Source organism: Ambystoma mexicanum, chromosome 7p (genome assembly GCF_040938575.1).
Source record: "Ambystoma mexicanum isolate Mex_15411 chromosome 7p, UKY_AmexF1_1, whole genome shotgun sequence".
In the NCBI taxonomy this organism is placed as follows: domain Eukaryota; kingdom Metazoa; phylum Chordata; class Amphibia; order Caudata; family Ambystomatidae; genus Ambystoma; species Ambystoma mexicanum.
In genome coordinates, this window is record NC_090939.1 from 631,262,146 (window position 1) to 631,281,189 (window position 19,044).

General features: G+C 45.9%; 1 protein-coding gene across 16 annotated transcripts in view; it reads left to right on the forward strand.

Annotated features, from left to right (window-relative positions):
* Positions 1 to 19,044, forward strand: part of INPP4A (inositol polyphosphate-4-phosphatase type I A) — a 2,396,889-nt gene that overhangs the window by 2,042,751 nt on the left and 335,094 nt on the right. For all 16 annotated transcript variants that reach the window (XM_069636670.1, XM_069636669.1, XM_069636663.1 and 13 more), the window contains one exon: positions 763 to 903. In XM_069636670.1, coding sequence (XP_069492771.1) covers positions 763 to 903 — 141 coding nt within the window. The remainder of the gene's footprint in view (positions 1 to 762; positions 904 to 19,044) is intronic.

The following is a 19,044-nucleotide window of genomic DNA, read 5'->3' on the forward strand; positions in this document are numbered from 1 at the left end:
TCAGTGAACAAAAAAAGAGGGAGCCAGACATGTGATGTCATCAGTGACGTCATCAATGACATTTGTGATTTCATCTTTGATGTCATGGGTGTCAGTCCTTACAGTGCACAGTGGTAGCACGAGTTATGGTTGCTTAGCTCACCATAACTGACAAATTTCTGGGGGTTTTCGGTTTTACCTGTAACCATAACGTCCCTTTAACAACGTATTTCCATTGAATTGCATAGGTTTTTTACTATTGCAACTTAACCATAACGTCCCTTTTAACAACATTTTTTCACTGAATATAATATATATGTGTGCGTGTAGTTGGTGTCAGGTAATGACTTCCTCAGATCATATTGTCTTGACTTTAAACTTTGCTCAGATGGATTGAGTCCTAGCCCACAAGACTATAGCTCAGACAGTGGTGAATTGATTAGATTAGAATAAAGTGGAGGCTGTTAGTGCTACAGGTAATACGTTTTTTTAATTGTCATCTAGGCAATGTTGAAGATGTATGATGTTAACCATGTTCATTCACTTCTTCCAGATCTTGATTTGTGCATTGTAAAGTTTAAACAGTAGCTTCGAAGTATTTGTCTAATGTATGCCAACACTTGTATAAATATAACTGTTGGCAGACAATTTAAAATAACTGGAGGATGTTCTAAGTAAATGTGCTCGGTCCATCCAGCTACTATTAATGAAAAAGTGTTTAAAGAATAGAACCAGCTGGAATTCTAGATTATTGTTTTTTTCTTCTTTTTATCTTGTTTGAAGGGATGGATTTAATGTTCGGATTCCCCTGCCAAGCATCTTGTTCGACACCTTACCAAGAGAGATTCAGAGTGGCATGCTCCTGAGGGTTCAGCCTGTACTCTTCAACGTAGGGATCAACGAGCAACAGACGTTAGCAGAGAAGTATGTATGCAGAATTATATTATATTGCACATTCACATTACATTAATGTAAAAGTGTACCTTTAAAAAGAAATGTGAGATATCTTAGGTTAATGGTTTCAAAATTAGATTACTATTTTTTTAAGTTTTCAAATCCTATTAATGCATTCCAAAAGTGGAAATGAAGGAAGTCAAAACAGCTTGACCTGCCTAAAAATATGCAAATCTGTCACTATTGTGCTTTGTGGTGGTTGCATGAGTTGATTGCTCAGGTGGTACAAATTGCTTTAATGTTCTTTTACTTTACAATAGCGTCAGGGTAGTCTTATACTACAAAATGAAGTTGTTGCAAGCCTAAACTTTGTGTCTCCCAAAACTCAACTCATCTTCTTGTTGATGTCTAAACACTAAATTTAACTTTCTCAATTACATTACACCAGGGAGTTTATTTCATAGAATAAGTGGCTTTTCCATCCCCTCTTACTTTGCCATCTGCTACTATAATGTGTGACAAGGTCCACTGCCTAGTTCTGGGGACTACCAAGAGGGTGACTCGGGAGGCAGGGGCTGCCCAAGCTAGTGGAGGATGGGCCCAGAATCAGTATGAGGAGGACCCTCTGGTCACTGTCACTTGGTCCCCATCACAGGTTAAGGGACAATCAAAGGGGGCAGTGTGGGACAGTCCTGTAAGCCATGACCTTTTCCAGCACTCCAATACATTAGTGCGGGTCATTCCTTCAAACCTTGACCCTACCCTTTGCACAAACATTAACCCTTCCCAAATGAGAGTGACTGAAGCTCTCTAGGCAGACCAAATATCCTATAGCGGGAACTCAAACACTCCACTTTAACCAGAGTCTGTTTTCTTCACATAATAGTAGGAGCATTTGCCATGATACTGTTACAATCACACCCGGTCAGAGAAGTCACTTTAAAGTTCCAGAATGACCCACACTTGATACAATGTTGAAAGTTTGTGATTTTCCAACCATGGGTTTACTTGCGATTGATAAATTATCGCAAACTCAATAATCTGAACCCTGCCCCTAAATGCATGGCATAGGTGTAGACCCTCACCCAAAGACCAGCTCAGTTGGAGGAATTGGCTCCCTATTTAAATTCCTGCTCGCAGTCACTCATTGTGGGTTATGGGATCAGAAGGTTTGAATTTGGAGGTATGTAGTGATTGGACAATGTTCAGTAAAGCAGAGGCTGGAGGGACTGAGGAGGTTGGAGAGCTGGGTTTAGTGAAGAGGAGGATAATGAGGAGCTGGTAGTAAGACCAAGAAGGAAGGAGGGGATTGACAAGTGAGGGAGAAGGGACAGGAGGAGGAGATATTACATCAGGCAGCAAAGGTGGCACAGAGGTGGGAACATCAGGAAGTGAAGGCTGTGCACAGGAGGGGATAACCTTAGGAGTGGAAGGTGGGCCAATCATGGTGACATCAGGGGGTGAAAGTGGTACAGATGTGATATCATCAGAAGGTGAGGGAGGTACTGTGCAGTAGGGTGTGGTAACAGGTGAAGACAATAGACCAGAGGAGGGAGTAATAACATGAGAGGAGAAGGAGCTGGTCATAGCATAAGATGGAGGTGGTGGAAAAGGGATCTATGTAATCACTGCACCGCCAAGATCACTCTGCCCGCATCCCCATACCCGCTTCCCTTTTTCCTCCCTACTTACCTTTCAGCTGCACACTTCTGTGTGTGCCGCAGATTCCCTTCTATCCTTACGGAGTCAGTACGCTTTCACTAATGTTGGTCAGAACTGGCAACGCAAGGTCCTTTTTTAAAGCTTTATTGTCCCTTGCTAGCCATGAAATGGAAGCAGAGGGCATCCCCTGTGAGAAACCTGAAGGTGTCTCACCCACTACTCCATGAGAATCTGTCATCCAGGTGGCCAGGACACGGCCATTGCTTTTGGATCCAGTTCCTGGGGTGGACCAGTGCGGGAGGATCACCTGGATGCTGGGTCTTTAGGGAGTGGAAGTAGGACACTGAGGGTGCGACGCGGTATTCCCCTTCCCTGTAACACCTTTTCCCCATCCTACCCGGTAGGATACCTAGGGACTCAACCCCAACCCCCCTTTCCTGACACAAACACTTTCTCACAGACAGCACACCGCGAGCAACAACTGACTAACACCAGAGCCGTATACCTGACATGTCCCAACACAATAGTCAGGCAAGGTCAGGTAATTACGGATTATTACACGCTCCTGACTTCCATCACACTTCCCCAAATGGATAAAAGGCGGAGCACGAAAGCACACTCTGAGCGAGGCAAAGCACACGAGGAAGCAGCAGTTCCAAGATCGCATTTTAATACAAGGTGAAAGACGGTGAAACCAGAGAGGGTTGCAAGGAGGGAAGTACCCTTGACATTTAAAGACAGTTACTTTTGTGAGCCTTTGAAAGTAAGAAACCTAAGACCAGGAACTAAAGCTAATCAAACCTGCACAGTGTGTCAGATGTACTTTGGGCTCTCCCGCATCGATAACCAGGGAAGCAGGGGGGAGAGATTGCCATCATGGTTCTGTCCTTGGCTCCTACAACAAAGCTGCATCAGTAAAGACAGCATAGCTGGAGGTTAGTAGGGTTGGCGATAAATGAGGTTCCTCCTAGAAACCCTTCCACGTTCCTGCTCCAAGATTTGGGACATAGTAGAGCCCCCAGGGAAAACCCCAGAAGGGGAAAAAACCCTGTGGTGAGCTGCTAGGGTTTGTGGACTCCTGAGGGCAGTTGGAATGATGTTAGTTCATCAATTGGTGTTTCTGTGAGGGCGTCTATCAAGGTGGATTCTGAGATAGATATACGCAGAATGAGATTTAGAGTTAAGTCAGTAAGAGGAATGAGAAAGGCTATTAAGTGGTTCACAGAAGAAAGGGCTTACCCTAGCTGTCAGACGACTGATCCTGGATCTTGATGACCAAAACGGGGAGTAGCTGAAACCTTACCACACAGGGCTACTGAGACCAGCAGAAATAAGCGTTAAGAGTAGATATATGGATTTCTACAGATATCTATGAAAAAGAGAGATATAATTGGGGATAAATCTTAGAACTACTCTTACCGCCTGATATGACAGACTGAAGGAAATATTCCCTCCTGTACATCCGGAAAAGGATTCCTCGTTCTTTCTGCCAATGGTTAATGTCAGGTTTCCTGAGTATTAAATATCACACTTATTCGTGCAAAAGATAGAAACCGATCAACAAGAGCAATAAGTACACCTGTCACATACCTATAGATACTCCCGCAGATGCTAGTAAAGCCGAAGGGCTCCGTGGAAGATAATAAACAAAGAGCTGAATACCCTGGAACTGGCGGTATGTCTGAGAAGAGAGAGGAAGGTTAGGAACGGGGAGTAATGGCCGCAAAGTAGTAGCTAGGCAACAGTAAATACAGAGAGCAGGTAGAGGTTAGATTAGGAAGCGAACTTACGGAGCGTGACACCACTCTGTAGTACAGAAGCAACGCAAGGATCACCCAGCGAAGTGTCCGGATATGCAGTGTGGAAGCCGACATGCTGGAGGAATCCCGGGCAGACCGTACAACGTGGGAAGAAGGGTAAACAGAAAGAAGTGTAACAGTCAGGTGTATGTGACGAGCGACGCAAATATAATTGGAAACCAAAGAAGTAACTGAACTTTGGGAGTCCAGGAGAAGATACCGTAGACAGAGTTAACGATAGCCATGAGGTGAAGGAGATCCTTCTGTAGTTAGACAGAACAGGGTGGTTCCAGCTGGCCAGGTCGGTCTAAGGCAGTGACCAGAAGGTGGGATTTTGAATGAGAGGAGACCAGGGAGGAAATGATAAGACTGGAGAGGTGAGAGATAAAGTCAGGAGTGGTCTTGGACAGGCAGGGCAAAGGAGATATCTCCCCAACACTCCCTGCCAGCTACTCTTGCTGACCTCTCTGTTGGCAAGCCTACACTCCAAAGTTAATTTTGTGGAACGGGATGATGCAGCCCTGAATTTTCATTGAAAAGGTTCTTTTTGGTGAGTAGGATTTCTTTTTTGTAGTTGTTTGCGAGTTGTTTAAGCTGTAGTTTGTTCTCTTCTGTGGGGGTATTGCGCCATTGAGTTTCTAGTTTCCTTTTTTGCATTCTTAGTTCTTTCAGATGGGGGGTAAACCATGCGTTGAGGTAGGCTTGTTGTTTACTCTTTTGAGTTTTAGAGGGGCAATAGTGTCTAGTCCTGTCTTCATGGCGTTGTTGTAGCTTTCTACTAGGCACTCTGGGTGTAGGTTGTCGGGGAGAGCGTTAAGGGTTGGCAACAGTAGTGGTAGGAGGTTGTCAGGCGTTATGTTTTTCTTTGCTCTAGTGGGCAGTGGTGGTGCCATGATTTTCTTCCCATTGACTTCTTTATGGAGTGAGAGAGTGAAGTCGATGAGGTGGTGGTCTGTCCAGTGTTGAGGGGTAGTTTTGGAGATGGTGGTATCGCAGTTCAGTGTGGCGATCCAGTCCAAGGTCCTACCTTTGTTGTGGGTGGGGGTGAGCACTTTTTGGATAAGGCCGAAGCATATTGGCTACGGCTTGTGCTGGTTTGTCATCGGGATCATTGAGACCAAGTTTCAGATTGCCTAGTAATAGTATTTGGGAGGTTTCCTTAGTGTTGTTAGCTAAGAGGCTGGATAAATCTGCCTCGAAAGAGCCAACACGGCCGGATGGCCTGTAGATCAGGTAGATGGTTAATGTACGACAGTTAGAGATTGGCAATTTGGCTATGTGGAGTTCGCAGGATTTGAGAGAAGTTTGGGTTGATAGTCTTAGCTCAAGGTCAGTCTTGGCTATGATGGCCAGACCGCCTCCTCTGTTGGTGGGTCTGTCCATTCTGATTATTTGGTAGTTTTCAGGGATGGCTATTGAGAGTGCTGGGCCTGCTGCTTCATGCAGCCAGGATTCCGTAATTGCTAGGAGGTCGAGGTTTTTGGTGGATAGGGTGTCTGCTATTTCTGTGGCCTGGGCTACTAGTGATCTAGCGTTGATTAAGGCTCCGGATATAGTGGTTATGTTGGGTGTGTCCTGGATAGTTATCGGGATGAGTTTGGGTTGGGTGGAGCTATTGCAAGAGAGGGTATCTCGGGAAGTGTGATTTTTAGGGGGAGTTTTGTCCTTGGTATTAGTAGTTTGCGTTAGTGTGGAGAAGGGGTTCTTACACCGGGTAGTTGTTCGATTATTGACGTTGTTAGGGAAGTTTCTATAAGGTTCATAGATGGGAGACAATCTAGACCTAAGTCTCAGATTTCTATCCTTAGGAGGGTTTGTTATGATGGCAGTGGTCATAATGGCTATGATGGCACAGGTAAGTAGTGCCGTCTGGGCTAGTTTAGTCAAGTAGGCAGAGGTAATTGTCAAACTAAGCTGAGGACATATCAACATCTAAGTGTTGTTTCAGTGTAGATGAAGGGGGGACGGGACTTCTGTGCTATACCTAGCCTATGTTGTAGTTAGAACACATCTAGGCTAGTCAATGCAAAACACATATAAGCTAAATGCAGTTGTAGGCACAGGGCACATCTAGGCTAGTCAATGCAAAACACACATAGGCTTAATGCAATTGTAGGCGCAGGGCACATCTAGGCTAGTCAATGCAAAACACACAAAGGCTAAATGCAATTTTGGGCTCAAGGCACATCTAGGCTAGTCAATGCAAAACACACATAGGCTAAATGTAATTGTGGGCGCAAGGCACATCTAGGCTAGTCAGTGCAGAACACACATAGGCTAAATGTAATTGTGGGCGCAAGGCACATCTAGGCTAGTCAGTGCAGAACACACATAGGCTAAATGCAATTGTAGGCGCAGAGCACATCTAGGCTAGTCAGTGCAGAATACACATAGGCTAAATGCAGTTGTAGGCACAGGGCACATCTAGGCTAGTCAGTGCAGAACACACATAGGCTAAATGCAATTGTAGGCGCAGGGCACATCTAGGCTAGTCAGTGCAGAATACACATAGGCTAAATGCAATTGTAGGCGCAGGGCACATCTAGGCTGGTCAATGTAGCCTAGTAATAATAATAGATTAAGATGCATGTAATTATTTGAAGCAATGAAGGTAAGTCTAAATATGGCAGGCACAGTGAAGGCTATGAGTACATATGACTGGTGAAGCAGTGATGGTTCAGCTAAATGCTATAGACCCCTATAAGGGCTGATCATACAACAATAGTAGGGGCTGTTGTTACTTTCATCAGTCTAGGTCAAATAGATTAATAGTTAGGCAGTAATTCAGTGGATGCAGCATGTAGGATACATTTGTCTATTCATCATCTAGCAAAAATGGGGGGGGTCATATAAAAGCACTATGCAGGCACATGATATATTACAGTCACAAACGGGAGCATGGTAAGCAGCAGGACGTAGTGCAGAGAAGTCCTTGGCGTCGGCAGCTGCTGGTGGGAGTAGATTGGGAGGGTGTACTGGGTACGAAGCACAAGTTAAATGCAGGCACGTTTAGGGATTTTTAAAGAGATTCACAAAATGCCAGCCACTAGGCTTTAATTTTACCTTCAAGACGCATGGGTGCTGGGGTAAGCCACACAGGGATTTCGGCAGAAGGCTGGTGACAGGCTGAGGACAGGAGGCAGCCTTGTTTCCTGTGCCTTGGTGAGGTGGGCCGGCTTTATGACTGCCGGCGCCTGATAGGCCAAGAAGTAGCACCAGTAGCCTATCCGGAGCCAGGCAGCTGGGCCTAGGTAGGGGTAGGTGGAGGTGCTAGTCAGCCAGTTCTCGGGCCGCCATCTTGGAATAGGCACTCCTCGTGGTGCTCAATGGTGGATTCAGAGAACAGGGGGCAAAAAACTATTTTGGCAGCATTTTTGCATTTAAAATAAAATCAGATATGCAACATGCACGCACTTCGGAATTTAGAGGTGCTCAGATGAATTTTCGAGCGCCTGTGCAAACTAGCTGCAGAATGGCAATCTGCTTACCAGAAATGCTCTGGAGGGGGGCTCTTTCTTCCTAGCCTGAACACTGCTCCTGCAGTGCCCAGATGGAGCTCCTGCTCCCCTGTAGGTCGTAGGTCGTAGGCCTTGCGAGTACAACGGCTTGCCAGGAAGTAAAACAAGCTGTTCACATGTTTGCGAGTCTGGAACCTGCACTCACATAAGAAGTTGAGAGCAAGAGGGACAAGGACCCTTGAAGTGAAAAGGATATCATCATATGCTTGATAGGGAAGTGTGCCAAGTCGATGGGATAAGAGTTGTGAAGCTGAGAAGAATAACCTTGTAAATTACCCAGTGACATTTACCTAAAAGGACACAGGGCTCAAACTCCCAAAAGGAATGAAAGTAGAAGTCTAGGGGAAAGGAACACAACCCTACCCCTGGAGTCCGGTACTTATGAAACATTTTTATTTAATCACTTTTGATAGCACGAGAGACTGGAAACTTTTCTGTTTGTTGGACTACCATGAAAACCGTACTTTAGGAAGAGCTGATCCTTGCACATTTGCTTTGAGTTGTTAGTGTTAGGGACAGTGGTAGGCTTTTGAGACACAAAAAATAACAAGGAGGAACCACCTCATAGTATTAGACACTCTCAGCTCAAAATATGAGTATGAAAAATAATCTCATTAATGTCTCTTTATCGTGACGTTCCTTTTTTTTCTTTTTTCATTTAAGAAGAAAAATAGTCTCTTCTATAAATCACTGAATCCTTTTGTAAAAATGTGTAGGTCATGTTTAATCCACATTCCTACAATTTGGTTACAGTGTGGTTTCAAGCAGAAAAAGACCCAATGGTCAATCAAGTGCATTAAGCCTATGCATTTCGGTGTACAACACCATCTTCAGGGCTATGCGTACTTAAATACATTATTTGTTTAAGAGAAAATTGCATTCAATGTTTTTATACATACCATGAAGAGCCAGTAATGTATTGTATGAAATACGGGTTACAAACACGTGGCAACAGATTATGGTGAAACAGACTGCGGGAGTAAGGTATGAGTTTTTACCCTTGACCCATACCACAAATACTACGATTGTATTGGCACTCTATTGGATGTTACTGGAAGAAAGTTGCTCATTAAGATTTCTGTTTGATTTATTTTGCTCTTGCATGTCTGAACATTACTGGCTATATTTCGTTTTAAACGAAAAAAGATAAAAGGAACGTCACGATATAAAGACGTAAATGAGATTATTTTTCATACTCATATTTTGAGTTAACTGAGAGCATCAAATACTACGAGGTGTTTCCACCTTGTTCTTTTTTGTTGCATATACTTCTAATCCTTGTGTCCTGGGATTAGTTTATTTTGACAGCTCCAGGCTAAAATGAATATAAAACAAATTGAATTGTACAAATTCAGAATTGTAGAGAAAACTTTAAATTCACTAACTACACAAGTGGTGCCCACTTCTATTCCGCTCACATAGGCTTTTGAGACACAACAGTGACCGTCTTTTTGGTTTTGCACATCTTGACAATTTCACTCGTCTTTGAGGCCTTTTTTTCGAACCCTTTCTTGATTAATAAAAGTCTGTACACAAAAATATGCCACCATTGTTTCTGAGCCATAATTCTGCACCCTTAGTCTTGCCTTAACACAATGTGAACCTGAGCATATTGTGTTGTGTGCTTCTTATTCTCTTGCAGCTCTGTGACACATAACGCACTTGTTTTTTTAGGAAAATATGTAAATTCAAGTTCATTTGCTTACAGTGTATTCTTGTATAACGTGAGGATTTTAGGTTTAACCTATAATACGACTTAAAATGAGTGCCTATGTTGTCATACAGCTACTTTTAGGCATTGTATACCATGCACCGCCAGCTGCAGTGTGGTCTGTTATGAAACTATGTTCTAGAGGAGGAGCCAAGTACCCCTACTCCAGCTACATTAGCTGAGAAGTATGAACCAAAGTATGTGACAAATACTACACCAATCAGAAGGCAAGAAGAGCAACGACTCTGTGCAGTACCCATAAGAATGCCTATACTTAAGAGAATATGGTAAATAAAGTATCCATTAAGGAAACCATACCTACATCCAAGACAATATGATGGTCATTTGAATGCGATTCCTGATGAAACAAAATAACTGAATGACCAGGATGAATGTTGACGTCATACAAAACTGAATCGATTCCATAGATAGAAGATAATCAGACCTGAGAGGCAGACGATTTATGAAGAATGAAGAAGTACTAAGGATAAGTGACATTTTGAGATCAAGATGAAGACACTTATGCCACAAACCTGATGAAGAAACTTAGTTTAAACGTGTACAGATGCATTGAAACGCAAGCAGTAAAGCAATCATGAAGCTAGCCAAATGCTTATAGTAAATAGATCGCGGCAAGCGCCAACATATATATATATATATACCTCATAGACACATAGGGATTGAATAAAGAATGAAGGTTCCACTACGTATATAGCAGTTTTGAACAACGACGAAGGCCTTGAATTCAGTGTTGCAGTTACAAAAGCAATTGCATTAAACAGAATATATTTCAGCTAAGGAGTTGGTTGAGCCAAAGAGCCAAGGTCTTATCAGAACTAAAATTGTCTGACATTTGATACAATTAACATGAAAGAACAGAAGTTCCTGTTCAAGAAGGTCAAGTATAAACAAAGACGTCAGAGTACTATTGGAAAAAACAGTTAAATACATGAAGAAGGCTCAATTCATGGTGTCCAGTCACGTGATGGAAGAAAGTTGGACGCATGAGGAGATCACACCTACGCACGGAAGCCAGACAGTACCCATACTCCTTAAAAAATCCCAGAGAACAGTACAAACTCAAGGCCAACTTCAGACACTAATTGACACTGAAACGTTGAGGTGATGATGGAGTGTTCTTTTAATTGGTGGGAAGCTGGTATCGAGACAAGCTCACCCGCACCTGGTTGTTCAGTCTGCGTGCTGCTCACATAGGTGGAAAGTTATTGACAGGGGTTAGTATCCAGCCAATTGCAGAGGACCACGTAGTTGGGGGTCCTATAGTTGTGTAGCCAGTGGGATGTTGTACATTTAGTGACGTTCATAGTGGCCATTTTGAAGGAAGGGCTTAGTTTTCCCACCTGTTGTTGAATATCCAATTATTTCTCTCTGTTACTCTATATAGATATTACTCCTATACTTAGTAGTTTACTTGGAGCCAATCCCGCTTCCCGATAGGTTTTACAATTTGCCATGTAGGATGACGTTGGTAATGACGTAGGTCCACACTTCAGTAATGACACATTTGGTCTATAAAAAATGTTTTTTCTTAAATGAGTTGAGTATCGAGCGATTGCTGATGTTCGTTGTACTCCCTGTTTTACTTACTTACATTAAAACAGACAAACCTTTTGCCAAGCTATTTGTTTCATCTGAATTATTGATGCTTGATTAAAATCTGCATCCTCATCCATCTCAAGGGTATTGCTACTCATCTTAAAGGGCTGGGAGTCCCCAGTTCAATGTGAAGCCACTGCTCTGTGACAAACAATAGCTTGAGAATGAATAGATTTGATGTTGCTTCTCTAAACTTTACCATATATAGAATGCCATCTGAATTTATTGAGTGATTGAACTCATTATTGTTTTTCAAAGTGTGCTCGTACAACATTTCTTCTAAGTGTAAAAACGTGACGAAATTGCCCACAAATAATGTCCATTTTGTGGTTATTGAATGTGTTCAACGTGGGACTAAGGCTGTGAACATTGAACTACTAAAGTAATCGCATGAAAGACTTTTTTGATTCTACTTTCAATGAGTGGGTAGGCTGGATGTTGAACAATATAAGCAAGCATTGACAAAGGCATTTTTATTTAATTAATATTTGTATTGCGCACCAAGCCCTGAGGCTTCACGGTGCTGGTTACATGAATAGTATGTATGGAGAGATTACAGAGATACATAATTACAGCAATACAGGTGCAGAGATACTGGCGTGTAGGGAGAGACAAATACAGATATGCGGGTACATCAGAGGATACACAGGTGCAGAGAAAGAGAGGCCAGTGGTACAGGAGTCTCGGAGAATGAGAAGCTAGTGTCTAGGTTTCATTTGGCTATGGTGTCCTGCGAAAACAGGAAGGGTTTGAGCTGCTTGCAAATTACCCCATGTGAGGGTTCTGCTCTCAGTTTATGTGGGTGATTGTTCCAATGTCCTGCAACAAGAACATTCATTGTGGATTTTATATAGTGCTAATCTTCTCTGAGTTAGGTACACAAGGAGTGCAGAGGGAACACACTGGAAAATGCATTGCAGAAGAAGGGGGAAAGAGGGTCAGGGGAGCTACAAGCTACATGCAATGTAGGGATATGTGTATTATCGTGTAGACACTCCTTTAATCACATGGCCAGTACTGCCATAAAATCCGGAGTGGGAGTTAGTTCCATCAAATGACCTGTTATACCACAACATGCTGTTTTTTGGCATCATATGCCTGTTTATTCACAATGTATGCCAGGATGTTCCGGTATTTGCAACGGTTACCCATATTGGAGTTCACACATTTCTATAAGATGCAAATACTGGCATCAATTGGTTGGGTTTTGGCAGAACATGACAGGTATTTGTCTAATACATCTACTTTTCAAGCTTTCCATAGTACCACCATACCCCATTTACTATAGAATAAGCATAGGGGGAGAGAAGCATGTTGATGGCTACATTGGTGAGAGCCCAGAGTGAGGAATACAGGTGAGAGGTTCAGTGAGTACTATTAGAGGCAGCAGACTGCCAATGCCATGTATTACCATTGTTTGCCTCCTGCCCAGTTAGAAGTATCATAGGCCTTGGGGGACTATATCCATGTCTTGGTATCGGGGCCCAGGATCTCCAATTAAATAGAAAGGTACTCCCACAAATGTGCAGGTATTGGCATCATGTGCCTGTTACTCACACAATGAGGAAGGTCTTGAGGTGCTGCCAGAACCGGAAATGGTTCTCCTCAAGTACTCCTTACCTATATCTATCTCCCAGTGCAACTGCTCTTCTGAAACTTTTTCCGCCACCAGGAGTAGCAGCACAGCTCTGCTCAACTGCCGTTACGCGCCCTACGAAGGATATGACCTCGGGTCAGAATGTTTAGGCACTGTGACCTTATTTTCTTTTCCCTGTGCACTCCGCTAGCTTCTTGAACACTGCTTCGTTAGAAGTTTGACAATATGTGCCACGCCGAATCTGACAAAGACCTATGGGTTTAAGGTCTGTGGTCGACTTGAATGTCACGTGTCTGTTTCTAACCCCGCTGGATTTGTTTATACTGTTTAGGGGAAGGACATAACACACAGGACTGTGGGTCGTGTCAGTTAATGCACCCTAAGGTGCTTCAGGAGCAGGTAGCGAAACTCTTCACCCTTTTCCACATAGAAAATTATAGGCTGCCATGTGTTGGGCCGGAGGGTGAAGAGCGCCAAGCAGAAGAATGTAACCTGGTCCCCAAGAACAAAAAGAAAAATAAGCATTGCAAGATGTTACATTTCCCTGGCGATTCTTCCAAGCATCATTCTTCTTCTTACTCAAAGAAAAGTCACAGCTCTCAGAACTGCGCTGAGGCACCTTTCCCAACTGTGATGAATTTAAGGAATTCAGCCACCCTCTATGAGGCTAGGGAAGTGAGCCTGCCAAGCAAGACCTTCGCTGCGGGTCTGGGAAAGCGGGACTTCTCTGGGAGTGACTACCCTCTATGGGACAAAGACTACAATTCCTATAAGGAACTCACTATGAGGAATACTCTCCTTGTGATCTAATGAGAATGGAGGAGAGAGAGAGAGTTCCCATAAGTGGACCATTGAAATTGAAAGCGAAGATCTGGAGGTGAGGATAAATGGGCTCAGCTCTTTAAGATCTGCGGTTCCTGATGGTATTTCTAATCGGCTCCTTAAAGAAAACCCTGAGGAGCGGAGTCGACTGGCTATTCTGGTTTTCCGCAGATTCTCTGCACAAAGCAAGTCCCGGATACTTGGCGAAAGGCAATAATTGTCCCCATTTACAAGAAGGGCAATTGTGCTGATCCTCTGAACTATCGTCCAATCGCCCTCCTTGATTCTATGGGGAAACTCTTTTCCTCAATTTCATTACGTGACCTGACAGAGTGGGCTATGAAGGCTGGAAGGCTGGATCCCCGTCAAACGGGATTTGTAAGGGGAGTGGGAACCTCCTTGAATCTCTTTGTAATTGGAGCTCTAAAATAAGGAGTACTTGAATCGGGAAGCTATATCCATATGGCCTTCATGTACCTGGAACAGGCCTTTGATTGTGTTACAGTTGTGGGTGAAATTAAAAAACTGGAACTTTCCAGCCGACCTATTTGAGGCTATCCGCGCACTTTACTCTGACACATCGGTGCAAGTTGTGCAGCCACAGGGGTTCTCTCTGAAAAGATCATGACTCATCAGGGCTTGAAGCAGTGCAGCACGCTAGCCCCATTACTGTTTAGTTTGTATGTTTCAGACCTGGGTGAATCACAGGCAGGAGTGAGGGCTTTTCCAGCTAAAATCATTGGAACTGCTATTCCCTGGGACATCTCTGCAGTCGATTTAGTATTATGGACCTTACGCCAGTTGGTTTGCAGAGTCGAATCAAGAGGTTTGCACAGTTACATAGAGACAATAATATGAAAATCAATGTTAGCAAATCAAAGATCCTGAGCATGTCATCCGCTCGTAGGAGGCCGAGAAAAGATCACGCTTGGTGGTTTGAAAACGCGAGGATGGAAGTGGTAGAATCTATGGTGTACTTGGGGGTGGTCATTAATAAGAACATAGATGACAGAGCCTATTATCTCTCACTCCGCACAAAGACTAAACGGCTGGTGGCCCAGGGCATGAGAATTCTTTGTAAATACTGTAAATTCTCTCTCTCTCCCCTGTTGTCATTCTACCGCCAAAAGGTAGTCCCCATATTTACCTATGGTTCAGAAGGCACGGAATACCAGAGACAGTCAGCATCCTTACGCCATAAATTCAAGGAGAGAGGGTATAACCCGACCACTATAGCTCAAATTGAGGAGAAGGTGGCAACCATCGAGAGGGATACTCTGCTTACATCTAAGAATCACAACAAAGATGACTCTATGGTGTATGACGCAACATATTCCGCGCAGAGTAAAAGAATCAGGAGCATTATCCAAAGAAACTGGCCAATGCTGCAAATGGACCCCCAGACACAACAGCTCTTTCAACAACTGCCAATTTTCGCTTACATATATAGCAATGCCTTAAGGAACAGTCTAGTTAGAGCAGACTTGCCCATGACTCAGGGGGACACCCACAAGATACAAGCGGGATACAACCCTGTCATAACTGCCAGCATTGCAGCAACTCCTACCAGGAAATACAATATCACACCCACATACAGGCAATCCCATCACACTCAAACACTCGTGTACTTGTGACTTGACAAATGCTGTCTATGCTCTCAAATGTCCCTGTGTTTTTTATTATGTGGGGATCACCATGAGAAAGGCGAAATTGCGATGGACTGAGCATAAATCCAATATTCGGACAAAAAGTCTCAGATCACCTGTGTCAATGCACTTTTTGGAAGCAAGGCATTCTATTGCCCAATTGAAATGCACAATCTTGGAACAAGTGAAAGTGGGTCAGAGAGGGGGGGGTGTTCATAAAAGACTACTACAGAGGGAGATCGTTTGGATCGATCTACTGGATTGTCTTAGCCCAAGAGGCCTGAATTGTGAATTCGATCTTATGTGTTTTTTGTAGTGCTTTTTTGTAGTGTTTGTAACAGTGTAACTTATGGTAACTGGTACCGCATATTCGGTTCATCTGAGCAAGAGTCACCGTGACCTTTGAATTGAACATGTACTTGCCACTTTAGGTTTTCAAGTTAACCTATTTGCAAATGACCTAACTATCATATTTGGCTGTGACCCCCCAGATTGTGAACAGCCCTGGCACCGGGAGATCTAACAGTTTGCTTGAATCAGTCTTTTTGAGGGTGGATAGAAGCACCGGCTTAATTTACAAATTGATTACAATGTGAATGGCCCCCTGGTCCGGAGTCGAGTAAAGCTTCTATGAAAACCTCAGTTTGTGCACAGAAGCCTCTGCGAATCTCATAAACCCAGAAGTATTGTAAGACATGTATTAGTTGTAACTATGAACACTGTCACGTCTATATATCATATAATTACTTAAGTGACCCTCGGGTAGAGGGGGGTGCTGGCAGATGGCCTAGCTTTGACCCCATGTTGATGCCTGTTGTTCATCCTTAACATTGCGGGGGGGTAGGCTGCACCACGCAGTATATGACTGCTTTTGTGCCCCTCCCCCTGCTGCAAATCGTTGTTTACCTGTCTGCAATCACTAAAACACGTGGGACTATTGGCTAACACTAGGTAACTCAATCATACTCCTACAATCATTGCGGACTCCGACAGGAGTCAGTGTACATAATGGAAGACGGTTATCTGTTTACAATCAGGATATTTACAATCAGGATTGTGACACTGATGCCACCCAAACCTGATGATAAGCGCATGTCTGTGTGCGTCTCTGGAAACCGTGGCCGCGACGTGCGTGCGCAGCGCGCCCATGGCACCCACTAGACTCTCACACTTTGCGGTTGCATTACAAAGCCAGACATTTAGCACACAGGGATCCCAAGTTACCACAAGGACATGGCCCACTGAGCGCATAGTAGGATTGTGAACATTAGCAATACGTGTGCCTCACAACAGAATATTGTATGTTGGACGCGTAGTCCCACACAAAGATGACACCCGGATCAGGGACGCACATGCGCGGTGCTCCTATGGCAACCTTTAATGCCAGAGAGAGACGAGCAGCGCGTCCTGGTGACGGGCTGCTCTTCTCATATATTGTACGCGGCTTTCCTTAGGTAAATTCCTGGATGCTGATACCCTGAACTTAGGTTCTTCTACCTCCATAGATACTACACGCTATCACAGAATGGCATTTGCCCCACTTCTGATAAGCGAGCACTAATCTAGTATCGTAATTACCAAACTGTTATCACAACCTAAGGCCTACAACGGGGCCCGCCTCCATTTCCTCTCGTCCTTCTGCCTTCCCTTCAACCCTGATGGAGCCCCTTTCCCTCTGCCTCCCAGCACCGGATACCATCGCGCTGGACTCCCCCATCGAATCGCGCACTGCTGGGGGTAAGGATTGACTTTAATGCAGACTTATTTTCGATCTCGGCAAAAATGTACAATCTGCCTCTAATTTGCACCGGATCATTGTGCTTGCCTCCTCTGGGTCTGGCGTGCCCTGCATGGCGCGATTAGCGTGAAACCCACTTGGGTACATTTCGAATTGCTCTGTGTGGTTATGCTGCCTCCATGCTTTGAGGCCCTCAAAGATGGCCGTCGTTTTTTCTTGCCTGCCTGCATTCTGTTGTCCTGTTGTGGGCCAGCCCCTGCCCCCTCCCATTGGCTGCCATGGCCCCTTTAGCCAGTGGCTGAAGCCGGGAGGCGGGAGCCGGCCACACCACCTAAGGCCCACAACGAAGGCCCTGTCTACCGCTGTCCACCGCGGTACGCCGGATCGCCGCCCCCTCCGTGCGATAGTGTCTGTGTGCCCCCCCCTGCCCCCCGTGAGTGTCTGTTTGCCCCCCCTGCCCCCCGTGAGTATCTGTGTGCCCCCCTGCCCCCCGCGAGCATCTGTCTGCCCCCCCTGCCCCCGTGAGCATCTGTGTGCCCCCCCTGCCCCCGTGAGCATCTGTGTGCCCCCCCTGCCCCCCGTGAGCATCTGTGTGCCCCCCTGCCCCCCCGTGAGCATCTGTGTGCCCCCCTGCCCCCCCGTGAGTCTGTTTGCCCCCCTGCCCCTGTGAGTGTCTGTTTGCCCCCCTGCCCCCCGTGAGCATCTGTGTGCCCCCCCTGCCCCCCGTGAGTGTCTGTTTGCCCCCCCTGCCCCCCGTGAGTGTCTGTTTGCCCCCCGTGAGCATCTGTGTGCCCCCCCTGCCCCCCGTGAGCGTCTGTTTGCCCCCCCTGCCCCCCGTGAGCATCTGTGCCCCCCCTGCCCCCCGTGAGCATCTGTGTGCCCCCCTGCCCCCCGTGAATGTCTGTTTGCCCCCCCAGCCCCCCGTGAGCATCTGTGTGCCCCCCCTGCCCCCGTGAGTGTCTGTTTGCCCCCCCTGCCCCCCGTGAGCATCCTGTGCCCCCCCTGCCCCCCGTGTCTGTTTGCCCCCCCTGCCCCCCGTGAGCATCTGTGTGCCCCCCCTGCCCCCCGTGAGTGTCTGTTTGCCCCCCCTGCCCCCTGTGAGTGTCTGTTTGCCCCCCGTGAGCATCTGTGTGCTCCCCCTGCCCCCCGTGAGCATCTGTGTGCCCCCCCTGCCCCCCGTGAGTGTCTGTGCCCCCCCTGCCCCCCGTGAGCATCTGTGTGCCCCCCCTGCCCCCCGTGAGCATCTGTGTGCCCCCCCTGCCCCCCGTGAGTGTCTGTGTGCCCCCCCTGCCCCCCGTGAGCATCGTGTACCCCCCTGCCCCCCGTGAGCATCTTGTGCCCCCCTGCCCCCCGTGAGTGTCTGTGTGCCCCCCCTGCCCCCTGTGAGCATCGTGTACCCCCCTGCCCCCCGTGAGCATCTTGTGCCCCCCTGCCCCCCGTGTCTGTGTGCCCCCCTGCCGCCCGTGAGTGTCTGTTTGCCCCCCGTGAGTATCTGTGTGCCCTCACCCTGCTTGTCCCCCCTCATGCTCTGCGCTCCACCCCCCTCCTCATTTCCATCCTCTTCAACCTCCCTCCTACTCCCCCCTCCTCTTCTCCCCCCTCTTAGACTTCCGCCTCCTAGCACTTACTCCTATCATCTGTTCCGTGACTCTTGATAGCAGCTTGTCTGTCCCCCCTCCTTTTTGTTTTTCCCCCTCCCCCCTCCCCTACTTTTCAATTTGTCACTGACTTTTTGATCAGTAGCGTGTCTTGTTCTCCTTTCCCCCCTCCGTCCACTTGCCCCCCCTCCCACCCCGCCTCTTTTTACCACCTGCACTGCGTAAATTGTCGTCAGACTTAGTAATGTTACTGCTTGCTCTGTTTTCCTTCCTTTCCATCACCTCTTGCCTTACTTGTTCTATGCACTTGCACTATCAGAAATGTCGTCAGGCCTATTATGATAGTTATTTTCACATTCTGTATTGTTTCAAGGACTTTTGCTGAATGTAACTGTATTTTTCCTATGTCCCCTCCCTCCTTGAAGCGCTTTGAAACACATTGTGTATAGGCGCTATATAAATA